Source organism: Myxine glutinosa, chromosome 4 (assembly GCF_964187855.1).
Source record: "Myxine glutinosa chromosome 4, kmMyxGlut1.1, whole genome shotgun sequence".
Taxonomy (NCBI): domain Eukaryota; kingdom Metazoa; phylum Chordata; class Myxini; order Myxiniformes; family Myxinidae; genus Myxine; species Myxine glutinosa.
In genome coordinates this window covers 11,849,458-11,861,806 of record NC_136264.1, presented here as the reverse complement: position 1 = coordinate 11,861,806, position 12,349 = coordinate 11,849,458, and the positions used below count along the sequence as shown (strand labels likewise).

The 12,349-nt window shown below is 44.8% G+C and overlaps 1 protein-coding gene across 6 annotated transcripts in view; it reads left to right on the top strand.

Annotated features, from left to right (window-relative positions):
* Positions 1 to 12,349, top strand: part of SLC25A3 (solute carrier family 25 member 3) — a 51,497-nt gene that overhangs the window by 15,115 nt on the left and 24,033 nt on the right. For 3 of the 6 annotated variants that reach the window (XM_068111874.2, XM_068111877.2, XM_068111876.2), the window contains exon 3: positions 10,267 to 10,391. The exons of the other annotated variants lie outside the window; for them this stretch is intronic. In XM_068111874.2, coding sequence (XP_067967975.2) covers positions 10,267 to 10,391 — 125 coding nt within the window. The remainder of the gene's footprint in view (positions 1 to 10,266; positions 10,392 to 12,349) is intronic. 6 annotated transcript variants of the gene reach the window in all.

Here is a 12,349-nt window from a genome sequence, read left to right as displayed (position 1 = left end):
TGGGTCCTTTGTGGCAGCTGTACGGATGTCTGTAACACTAATGCACTTGGTTAGCAAAGCCTCCATTTCTGATGACATTTCCTGGCACATGACTCCAACAGCCTGGAGAGCTAAATTTAAAATCGACATGATTCGCTCACATGGATTTTTCCAGGAATGGCCAGGTGGTGTTCGTACTGCAATGACGGCATCAAAATCACCCCCCTGAAAGAATAATGCAATGAGTGACAGCTGTACTGATAGGTAGTTTACTCTGGTCTGGACCACCATCAGAATATAAGAACATCACTTCCTTCAATGGTTCTTCACCACCTTTAAGAATCTTTATCATCTCTGTGGCAATGCGTAAGGGTGAGGAGGACTGGAAAACTGAATCCTTCAAGGCAGTGTAGACTTGACCCTGGTAAAAACTGCCCTCTATAGTCTCTGGAATGTCAATCTGAAGGCCTACACTAGGTGTCAAGGTCATCTTGGTAAAGTCATGGTCCGACACCTCAAAGGACTGGTTTAGGCCTATCAGAACTTTCTTGCCCCTCTCGACTGCGGCAACTGGGTGTCCAGGTTCACCAACTTTCACTTTGTCATCAACACACAGCATTTCTGAATGTCCTCGCAGCATGACAGCCATCTCATTGAGATATCGAAACAAAGCAGATGCATCGTGGGTGTCCTGATGTTCTTTGCACAACTACCTCTGCTGTATCATAAATTAGATTTTAAGGTGGCCTGTATACTGCAGAGATGCCTTTGATGTTGGGTTTTTTGGCCAGAACTGTAATCGAAGCCACTGCGGTGATGGTATGGGAACATCTGGAGGACACTCCTTTGAAACACATTCAAGTAGATTTGGGACAGACATAGCTGTTGCCAAGTGTGTCACAGTTCCATGACGTCTTTCCTGTACTGCAGTTTCTACAACATTCTCCATATATTTCTCAACTTCTACCCAAAAAGGCTCATACTTTGATGGCCTCCCTGGGTTGTGCTCCCTCAGGTCAATAACAATATCCGGGTCACCAAGCTCGAGAAACTGCTTAACACGTTTGTCTATGACAGCAGTATTTGCATCGTGTGTAGATGTGCAGTCCCCTGTAAGTCTTTTGTACATCTCCCTCAAATAACAGGGTTTGATCTGAGCAATTTTGCCAAACATAGAGAGAAACTCTCTGCATCTGCCTTGTATGGAACTGGGGCAATTGGTTTTGGACTGATTGTGACACACACACACGGATTTGGACATGATGGCATCACAGGAAGTTGTTGACATTTCAGGGACTTTTCAAATGAAATGAAAATTACTAACATTCCCACCTGGAGTATGTGTGTATAAAACAGTAGGGAATGCAAGTCCATGGTTTTTCAGTTGTCAATTCTTCATATCGTATTTTCCTATCAAGTGATAAAAAGTCATTCACAAAAACTGGAACGAAGTCCTCCAAATCCCGAATCTTCTCGATCTCGAAAGTTTCGAACGACAAATGGCACTTGAGACGTATGTGACGGCAGGATCAGCATACTTGTACACTCTTCAGTAGGATGAACCTGCAAAAAATATACAAAACTATAAGGATATTTGCAACAGCTATTTTTTATTTCTTTAATTAAATTCTTAACAATTTAAATATTTTTGCATTTTAATTTATTAAATAGATATACCAAATATATTTGTACCACTAAAATCATGATGATGTAGATATTGTGCAATCACATACAATCTTGTTCATGTACATACCGGTTTTGAAAGGCTCTGGTTCAAACTTTTCTCTTCACTTTTCTTCTTCATGTATTCAGCGTAATGGTTCATCGCCAAAGCCAGAGATTTCAAACCACAAAACATCTCTCTCCATTCATCCTTTTTCAACCATGGCTGAAAATAAATCAATATAAAAAATTAACACAGAATCTGCACCCTCGAACCATTCACACCAGTTCATTCTGCATGCCTGACTCACGTAGCTAGAGCAGACAGTGAATCAGGTATTGGCAAATCATAATATATAGCTAGGGATTTATAGGATAGTGATTTTGATCATGATGTTCATACCTGTTCGAAAATGTTGCAGAGCTGCTGTGATAGTGTCACCAATTCATGTGATAGTGTCACCAAACCAGACAGTTCCAGACAATCATGGTTGAGTCGCTGTGGCAAGTGCTTACGTTTTCTGGGGTCATTAAATCCCGTAAAAGTCAAAAATGTGAGGAACTCCACACAGCTGCCGTTGCAGGGTTGGTCTATGGGGGTCTAAAAACCAAAGTGTATTGCAGAGAACCCCCACAAAATGTTCTCCAAGGTGTAGGTATTCCCTCCTCCAACCGAGGTCACCGGCATGCAAAAACGTTAGGATGGAGTTGTAAAGTTCGAACTTCGCATTTTTTGGTGTCGTGTCTCAAGCACGGGCAGGCATTTTTCTTTGGCAGACTGCATCATCTATCTATAATTCCAGTAATCTCTGTTTGTACGTTTGTACGTCTGTACGTCTGTACGTCTGTTTGTCTGTGACCGCTGTTTCTCGACAACCACGGGTCCGATATACTTTTAACTTGCCAGGTATATTGCTGGGGACCCGAGGATGTGCCTTTTCAAGGTTTCATATTAATCGGACAATTACTTACCGAGCTATGTCCAAAAAACGATTCAACCAATCAGAGCAGCGAACGATCGCGTGTGCCGAACGTGGAGGACACACTCTGCCTCGGATGGCACATTTGAGAGCGTATTCATTTATTTCACGTTTGCAAACTATGTTGGCGTTAAACTATGTTTTAAAACTAATAAAACCGAATTTGCGATTCATTGGCTTTCCTGCGCGTTTGTGCACGCGATGGCGATTTCTTTACCAAACTCCGGAAGCCGTTCGCTTTGGACCAAACCATTGCATGTAAATAGAGGGGGGGGGGATTGGCACCGTACTCGCAAGCCGTTCGCTTTGGACCAAACCATTTCATGTAAATAGAGGGGGGGGATATAATTTTAGATATAGATATAGTACGGGCAATGCCCTAGTGAGTTCAAAAGCATTAGGCACCGCGGAACCTCTTTTGAACAACTGGCATGTCCACCACGAATTTAAAATACCTTCCGAATTCCAGACAGTCACTAACTTGTTCCGAAAGGGGGGTAGCTTGGAAAAATCCGGCGGGGGACGATCCAACCATCGCAGTGACCTTCGATCCAGCGTGCTCTGGGTCCAGAACAAATTGATCAGCACTGCCGGAAGCCAGAGTCCCATCGCACACCGATTCGTTCACATAAACAAGACTAGCCGAGCCATCACACGATAGTGCCGAAAGGTCGAAGAGTTTTCACTCCACAAACAAGAGATACATAAATAAATATGTGGCATATTTAGACCACAAAATAACTAATTTGACTCACAATGTTTGTCCTAGTTTTCACCACGCCGCCATTTTAATATACATGTGTTATGAGCCTGTTATGAGCATGTTATACATGCGCAATTCCCGCGAGGTGCGCATAATTGCGCGGCATTATTTATGTTTAATGTGCTCTATAATTAATTTATCATTTGCTCTATATATACACGGCGCACACTGTTGTACGTACCGTTGGAAATTTAAAAAAAAAAATTTGTTGACGCGCAGGGGCAAAATCGACGCGCGCGCTGACCAGAGACAGTAAAAAAAAATTTTTTGGCCGACGGGCGGGGATTGAAGGGGAACAAACACCAGAAACTGATTTGACCAGACGCCACCAGGATTTGGAGGAGAGACAGGTTTGAGAGTTCATTCTTGAGTGTGGAGAGATATTGTGTGGAGAGAGAGTGTGGAGCGATAGGCTCTCCTGAGGGTAGACACACACTTATTCCGAGGTTTGTGAAAGCAAATGAGATTGCCTTCTGTTGGATTTGCCTTCCAAGAGGCAAAGGCAAGTTGTTTCAGAGCAACTGACTCACCACAAGATTCTGTGTACCATGGACGGGAGGAAGGGTATGACAACTGAAGACAACATGGGATAAATCTGTGCGTGAGAGAGAGCAGTTTACTTTGGAAGAATTCCCAGGATGAGTTTATGTCTGAGGCAGCAGAGATTGGGAGACCAGTCCAGATGTTTAATGGCTGCTTGAAGGCCTTGCTAATCGGCCTGAGTGAAGTGCCAGACTCGTCGCCCCTGGAAGGCTCTCTGAGAATGGCCAGAGAGATATCCACTTTAACAAGCAAATGATCAGATGGACCGATTGGAGCAGAAGAACAGCAGACTTTTTTTTTTTTTTTTTTTTTTTTTTTTTGGTATGCTGAATCGAGGCTCGTGAAAGAGCTGACATTTACTTCACAAACAAATCAACCAGACAAACAAAATATATAAAAAGAGGGAGCGGAAGACAAGAGAATGGGAAGCACGCAAACACTTGAGAGCACACAACATTTAAGAGCAGGGAGATGTGTGGGAGGGAGAGGGCTTGGGGGGAGGAGGCGTGGGAAGAGGGGGTGGGGGGGTGGGAGAAGTATAAAACAAGGACACCAAGGACTTCCAGGACAGAAGTTGGTATTTCAAAAAGTGGAATTGGGGTGAAATTATCGGGGATAGAAAAGATCAAGGTTTTGGATGGGGGAAGATAAGAGATGGTGGTGAACAGCTGTTTTAAAGACCTGGAGGGTGGAGTGGGATTGAAGAGAGTGAGGGAGTTTGTTCCAGAGGTGGGAGAAAAGAGGAGTGAAGGAGTGAAGGTGAGCAGAGTCTTGATTTTGGCAGTTTAACCATAAGAGGGTTGCAGGCAGATCTTGTGCGACCTGTAGGAATATTTGCGGGACAGAGCCTAGAGAGAGCTGGGGGGGCAAGGCCAGAGAGGAGTCGGTAGAAGACGGAAAGACCACCAACCTGCCTGCGGTGAGTGAGTGAGAGGCCCTTGGAGTTAGCTTCATCGCGGGAGATTCCAATGATTCTGAATGCTTTGCTTTCAACAGCGTGAAGACGAGCTAGGTGTGAGGCAGGAGCACCAGCCCAGAGGGGAGAGCAGTATTCCATTGAGCTGCGGATGAAAGCCTTGTACGTGGTGAGGAGCTCAGGTGTGCCAAGGAAGGACTTCACACGACGGAGGATGCCCAGTCGGCGACTGCCTTTGGAGGCCAGATTTGAAATGTGGTTTTCCCAGGAAAGATCATGGCAGATAGTGAGACCCAAAAGTTTGAGTGACAGAACTTCTTGGAGAGGATTATTCAGAAAGTAGATGGGAGGGTTGTCCAGTCGGTCTTTTCAGAGAGACATCGTAAGAGTGTGAGATTTGTCAGGATTGAAAGACATGTTCCACTTGTTTGCCCAGTCTGTTATTTTGTCCAGGTCTGCAGAGAGTGAGGAGGCTGCAGACTGCCGATCTGAGGGATGAAGAATGGAGCGACAGAGAGTAGAGTCATCAGCAAAGAGATAGAGAGGATTTTCAAGAGAGTCGGAGAGCATTGATGAAGACCAGAAAAAGCACAGGGCCCAGAACACTGCCTTGGGGAACTCCAGCCTGAACAGGAAGAGGAGATGAGAGAAACCCATTCAGGGCCACACGTGGACTACGACTAGAGAAGAAGTCCGCCAGCCATGCGTGGAGATTTCCATGGATACCAACAGAGGAGAGTTTGGTGAGCAGAGCGGGGTGCCAGACCGTATCGAAGGCACGTGATATGTCAAGGGAGACGGCTCTAATTTCCTGTTTGGCAATGAGGACCTCCATCCATTGCTGAGAAAGCAGTAGCAGCATGTCCAGAGTAGAGTGACCAGGTCTGAAACCAAATTGATGATCAGAGATCAAGCCATTGGAGAAGAGGAAAGATTTCATATCTGAAGCAATGATGGATTCCATGACTTTACTGATAATTGAGAGAAGGCTGATTGGTCTGTTGTTGCTGGGATCTGTTTTTGCACCTTTTTTGTGCAAAGCGGTGATGTTGGCAGATTTCCAAGCAGATGGCAGATGACCTTGAGCAAAAGAGTGTGAAGAGAACAGACAGAGAGAGGGAGTGAAAGGGCAGAAGAACAAGATTTTAGGACCCGTGGGCTGATGCAGTCAGGTCCAGTTGCAGAATCGGAGTCAAGGGTTGACAGAAACATTTCCACCTTGTCAGGAGGAAAGGACAGAGTCCAGGAGCAGCTGGGTACGGTGGGTACAGAGAGGGATGGGTTTGGGACACAAGATTTAGAGGCAAACACAGAGTTGAGGCATTCAGCTTTTTCACGCGCGGAGTCAGCCGTGTGGCCGTTTGAGGTGAGGGAGAGGGAACAAACACCAGAAACAGATTTGACCAGACGCCACCAGGATTTTGAAGAGGGAGACAGATAAGAGTTCTGTCCTGAGAACGGAGATATATTGTTTCCTGGCTCTCCTGAGGGTGGACACACACTTGTTTCGGGCTTTGTGAAAGGAAATGAGATTTCCTTCCGTTGGATTTGCTTTCCAGGAGACGAAAGCAAGTTGTTTCTGGGCAATAGCCTCACCACAAGATTCCGTGTACCATGGACTGGAGGAAGGGTATGACAAATGAAGACGAGATGGGATAAATCTGTGCATGAGAGAGAGCAGTTTACTCTGGAAGAATTCCCAGGATGAGTTGATGTCGGAGGCGGTAGAGATGGGAGACCAGTCCAGATGATTGATGGCTGCTTGAAGACCATGCCAGTTGGCCTGAGTGAAATGCCAGACTCGACGCTGAGGAGGCTCTCTGAGAATGGTCAGAGAGATGTCCACTTTAACAAGCACATGATCAGATGAGCCGATTGGAGCAGAAGAAGAGCAGCAGACATTTTCAGGGAAGTTAGTCATAACCAAGTCAAGAAGAGAAGATGCTCCGTTGATTGAGATCCGGATCGGGAAATTGACAGATTGTGTCAGTCCCAGTGAGTCACAGAAGTCCTTTGCTGAAGAGCCATGGCTGGTGAGAGAGGTACCCACACCCAGCCAACTGCCATGGTGACAATTGAAATCACCACATATGAGGAAGAGAGAGTTGGGATGGGTAGATAGAAGTTGGTCCATGTTATCAGACAGCGAAATGTAGATGGAGTCATCACTGTTTGGTGGACGGTACAACACACATATGAACAAAAGGTGGGAGCGAAGGGGAAGCCGTAGCCAAAGGTATTCCTGGGGGTGAGGTGGAGAGGGCAGTGCAGGGCGAGTGAGGAAGAGTTTTTTATAAAGATAGCAACCCCCCCCCCCCCTCCAGGACGAGGCTCAGGTCTATCATACCGGAGGAGGGAGTAACCTGGGAGAGATACCAAGGAATCAGAGACATCAAGAAGGAGGAAAGTTTCTGTTAAGCAGATCACGTCTGGTTTGTCAGAAGCAACCTGTATGGAGAGATCAGTCAAGTTTGAGCGAAGGCCCCGGATGTTTGAGGTCCATACTGTTAAAGAAGAGGAAGGGGGAGCATCGGATACAGAACAGGGGGGGGGGGGGGGAGCGGTAGGGTATGATGTGGAAGATGTAGGGAGAGCTGTTGAAGGTGTGTCAGAGATTTCAGAACAGCTTGGAGAAAGGGAAGAATGGGGCGGACAAAAGGTTTGATGGCGATTGGGTGAGGCGCAGTGAGGTGTTGTTTGAGGAGGGGGAAGAGTGAGGCAGAAGGTTGAGGGAGATGAAGGTGAGAGTTGGAAGGGGGAAGAAGCGAGGAGGAGGGGTGAGAGGAGTCTAGGAGGGGAGGAGTGTGGGGGGAGTTTAGGAGGGAAGGGGCAAGGGGGGAGATCTGAAAGGGATGGGTGATGGGGAAGATTTGGAGGGGAGGGGTGAGATTGGATTTTGAAAAATGTACGATTAATGGGAAACGAACATTTCTTGCAAAATGAGTTTCTTGCGACCTTCAAGTCAAAAATATGTTTGAGGACGCTGAAGGATGGGTGGAGTTCTGGAGAGTTTAGGGAATGTATGAAAGAGGCACTGTAGCTGTAAGAGATGGAATTTTTTTTTGAATGAATAGATTTGGTGAGCAAGTCGAAAGCATCCTTTTATAGAACAAGAAGAAAAAGGTGTTATAGTATATGACAGAATACCATTGTTCAGGGGACAGATGAAACATTTTTTAATGACGTGAACAACATGGTCAAAGAACGAACGAACAAATAAGAACGAAGCGCAATCAAGGAAACCGCTGAGACAGAAACAAAACCTCAAGCCAAGGGCAGACACGGTAGCCTCCTACTACTAGTCCTACGCTTGGCGTCAGAATATGCGACACGAACTGTACCGACGATTCTGTACACAGGTATGAAAAACCAACACCAAGAATACTATTAGAGACACACCAATAGTTACATACACACCGAAAGAAAGATAAAGTTTCGACCTGTGGTAAAGACGGTATTACGACAAAAACACAATTGTGAAAAGTTACTTATTAACTTCGAAAGCGTGCGCGCATGCACAGCTTTGAAGAGACGTGACGTCACGTGACTTCAAGAGATGAGAAGAGACGTGAAGAGACTTTGAAGAGATTTAAAACGTTAGACAAGTGGTCGATGTTCGGGGAAGTTAGGGGGAGAAGAGAAAATCTAAGAAATAAGCAATACAGCGAAGGAAAGAACTTAAATTAGCAGAGCACCTATGGGCCGAGATAAACTAGGCCGCGCACGCGGTGGGACAGAAAAGGATTAAATTATACAAAAGTTTGCAGGAATTGCGAATCAACAGCAACTGGAAAACACCCTGCAACACATGCACAATGGAAAACAAGTAGAAATTGACGAATACACGAATGGAAAAAAATACTTTAACTTTTGCTGCCGTCCAGAGGTCGAACACGCTTCCTTGCTCCAGGGACCGGAAACGGAAGTCATTTGCAGGGAAGTTGGTCATAACCAAGTCTAGACGAGAAGATACTCCGTTGACTGAGATCCGGGTCCGGAAATTGACAGATTGTGTCAGTCCCAATGAGTCGCCGAAGTCCTTTGCTGAGGTGCCATGGCTGGTGTGAGAGGTACCCACACCCAGCCAGCTGGCATGATGACAGTTGAAGTCACCACATATGAGGAAGAGTCTCGTGGATAGAAGTTGGTCCATGTTGTCAGACGGAGATGTAAATAGTCATCACTGTTTTGTGGACGGTACAACACACATATGAACAAAAGGTGGGAGCCTAAGGAGCGGAATATTGTATTTGTCCTTGTCCGCACAGAACGCAAGTACATCTGTTGGTTACGTACCATTGGAGCACGGGCATGTCTGTTGGTTATGTACCATTGGAGCGTGGGCACGTCTGTTGGTTACGTACCAAGTCCTTACATCATAGAGTATGACGTTCTTCAGAGGGAACAACAAGCCAATGTCACATCGAGCATCAGCTGGTGAATGCTAAATGTCACTTGCTGACTTTGAAAAAGTAGGCCATTGCATGCTGATTCCCTGGCCAAATGTAATGCTGCTCTGATCTGTGGTGCTGCTCCAGTGACATCGTTTCACCTCACCAATGATTCAAGCAGTGGGCTGAATTTGTCATAGAATCCCACTTAAATGTGCATTCAATACATGTATGGTACTTGTGTAATTGGTTTCAATAATGATGCAAAACGTTTTTTTTTTTTTTTTTTTTTTTTTTTTTTATAAACTCTACTTTTAACTCGTCCAAGTAATTGGAACTTCTGGAAAATGGAAAATTGTGCAAATATCATTTGCTGTTCCTCCAGTCGGAATTGTTAGTTCTACCGTTCTCCAAAGAGAATGCTACCAATTTTAACCTCAAGTATGTGCAATGATGTAATGTGGGCGGTGGCATATCGGTCGACGTTGCGACGTAGAAGAGTGCCATTCTCGTTCCTTCTGTAACGTATTTTGCTTGATGGTGCAATTGGGTAAAGTGTCGATGGGCTGAAAACATTCAGGTGTATTTCTCTCCTGCAGCAGGTTTTTTTCAACAGTTGATATGTGGTCTGTTCATCTAATTGCAAACTTTAACTTGGACCCAAATTGTCAAACCAGGTTCAGTGTTCTTTTGATAGGAAAGATTAACCCTGGTTCAAACTGTTTATGATTGTATTAAGCATTGTGGGCTGCCACATCTGACCTGGTTCATTTTTAAGGTTAGTAATCGAGGACAGAGCAGTCCCATGAGACAACATCGTCCTTGCTTCCCAGTATGGTAAAGGTGTGTGTATGTGTATATGTATATAATTTTTTTTTTTTTTTTTTTGCTGGTTCCCTCCCTCACCTAATTTTCCTCCCTATGTATATCTTTGCTACTAATCTTTATAAATTACGCTTGCTGTCGTTGATGCTAACTGCACGTTTTCACTCCCCTTTCCCCTGTGTGCATTTGTTTGCTGTGTTTTAACAGAGGAAACGAGCTGTGAATTTGGCTCGCCCAAGTACTATGCGACGTGTGGTTTTGGGGGTATTCTAAGCTGTGGCATCACGCACACAGCCATTGTACCACTTGATCTAGTCAAATGTCGCATCCAGGTGTGTGGAGGGTCTTGTCATTTTTGTGTACAAAATATGGTATTTATTATACCTGTCCAGTTGGATGTTCAACTGGGCGTCCCTTCCTTACACATTAGTTGGTGGACTTTAAAGATCTCGTGGTGTCCTTTGCAAAGAGTAGGCGAGCTATCACCGGCACTCAACAACTTAAAAATTCCTGCCCTAACCTACAGAGGACATTGTATCAGTGGCACACCTGTGAACCAAGCAGTATATGTAGGATCAATTAAACGGAATAAGTAATGTGCTGGATTCTGGCCACAATGGATTTGTTTGTACCTGGTGATTGAAATAAAAAGTACAACGTGATTTTTGCACTTGTATGCGAATAAAAGGTTCCTGTTTTCAAAAATGGCATCGCTAAAGCGACTCCTAACCAATTAGGCCTACCTGTCTTTCGAAGGGATCAAATGATCAGAACACTTGCTTTTAAATAAAGTTATCTAGGGATAATTTAAGACCCATAATTATTAATTTTTGTCCCCCGTCGCACCGCGGAGCGAAAGGGGGACTATGTTTTTCCCCTCAGTGCAGACGTGCGTGCGTAAGCGAAGGACCGAATTCTAGTTTGGTGTGTGGGTGCAACAAGGCATATGGAAGAACCCTATTGAAAATTAGGTCGCCACGTCAAAATCCAAAATTGCTGTCACCATATCTAAACCTTGTGACCGCGATATCTTGAAAAATAAATGAACTAACTTCTAATCCGGTGTGTGGGTGTATCGAGGCATAAGGAAGAACGCTATTGAAAATTGGGTCGCCACGTCAAAGCCCAAGATGGCCGCCACCATATATATATATATATGTCAACGTTGTGAGCGAAATATCTTGAAATATATACGAACTACTAACTTCTAATCTGGTGTGTGGGTGTATCTACACATAAGGAAGAACACTATTGAAAATTGGGTCGCCACGTCAACATCCAAGATTGCCCCCCCCATATATATGTCTGAACCTTGTGAGCGGAATATCTTGGAAAAACAAGCCTTACGCCTCGGTCCCCCATCAAAGTGATGTGAGTTGACAAAGTGGAAGACGCAGAAAACATGGAAGAGTCGATAATATTTGCGAGTGGGTTGGAGACACACCCACACACCAGATTAGAAGTTGGTCCTTCACTTGTTTTTCAAGATATTCCGCTCACAAGGTTCAGACATACATGGCGGCGGCCATCTTGGATTTTGACCTGGCGACCCAATTTTCAATAGCATTCTTCCTTATGCGTAGATACACCCACACCAGATTAGAAGTTAGTAGTTCGTTTATTTTTCAAGATATTTCGCTCAAGGTTCAGACATATATATATATATATATATATATATATGGTGGCGGCCATCTTAGATTTTGACGTGGCGACCCAATTTTCAATAGCGTTCTTCCTTATGCGTAGATACACCCACACACCAGATTAGAAGTTCGTAGTTTGTTTATTGTCTCCCGTCACACCGCGGAGCGAAAGGGGGACTATGGTTTTCCCCTCCGTGCGTGCGTAAGCGAAGCGCTGAATTCTAATTTGGTGTGGGTGCAACCCACTTCAAAATCCAAGATGGCTGCCAGCCATGTATGTCTGAACCTTGTGAGTGGAATATCTTGAAAAATAAGTGAAGTACCAACTTCTAATCTGGTGTGTGGGTGTATCTTGGCATAAGGAAGAAAGCTATTGAAAATTGGGTCGCCACGTCAAAATCCAAGATGGCCGCCACCATATAATATGTCTGAACCTTGTGAGCGAAATATCTTGAAAAATAAGTGAAGTACCAACTTCTAATCTGGTGTGTGGGTGTATCTTGGCATAAGGGAGAACGCTATTGAAAATTGGGTCCCCACGTCAAAATCCAAGATGGCTGCCTTGCGTCTTCCACTTTAACTCGCATCACTTCACCGACGGGGGACCCAGGCGTAACGCTTGTTTTTCAAGATATTCCGTTCACAAG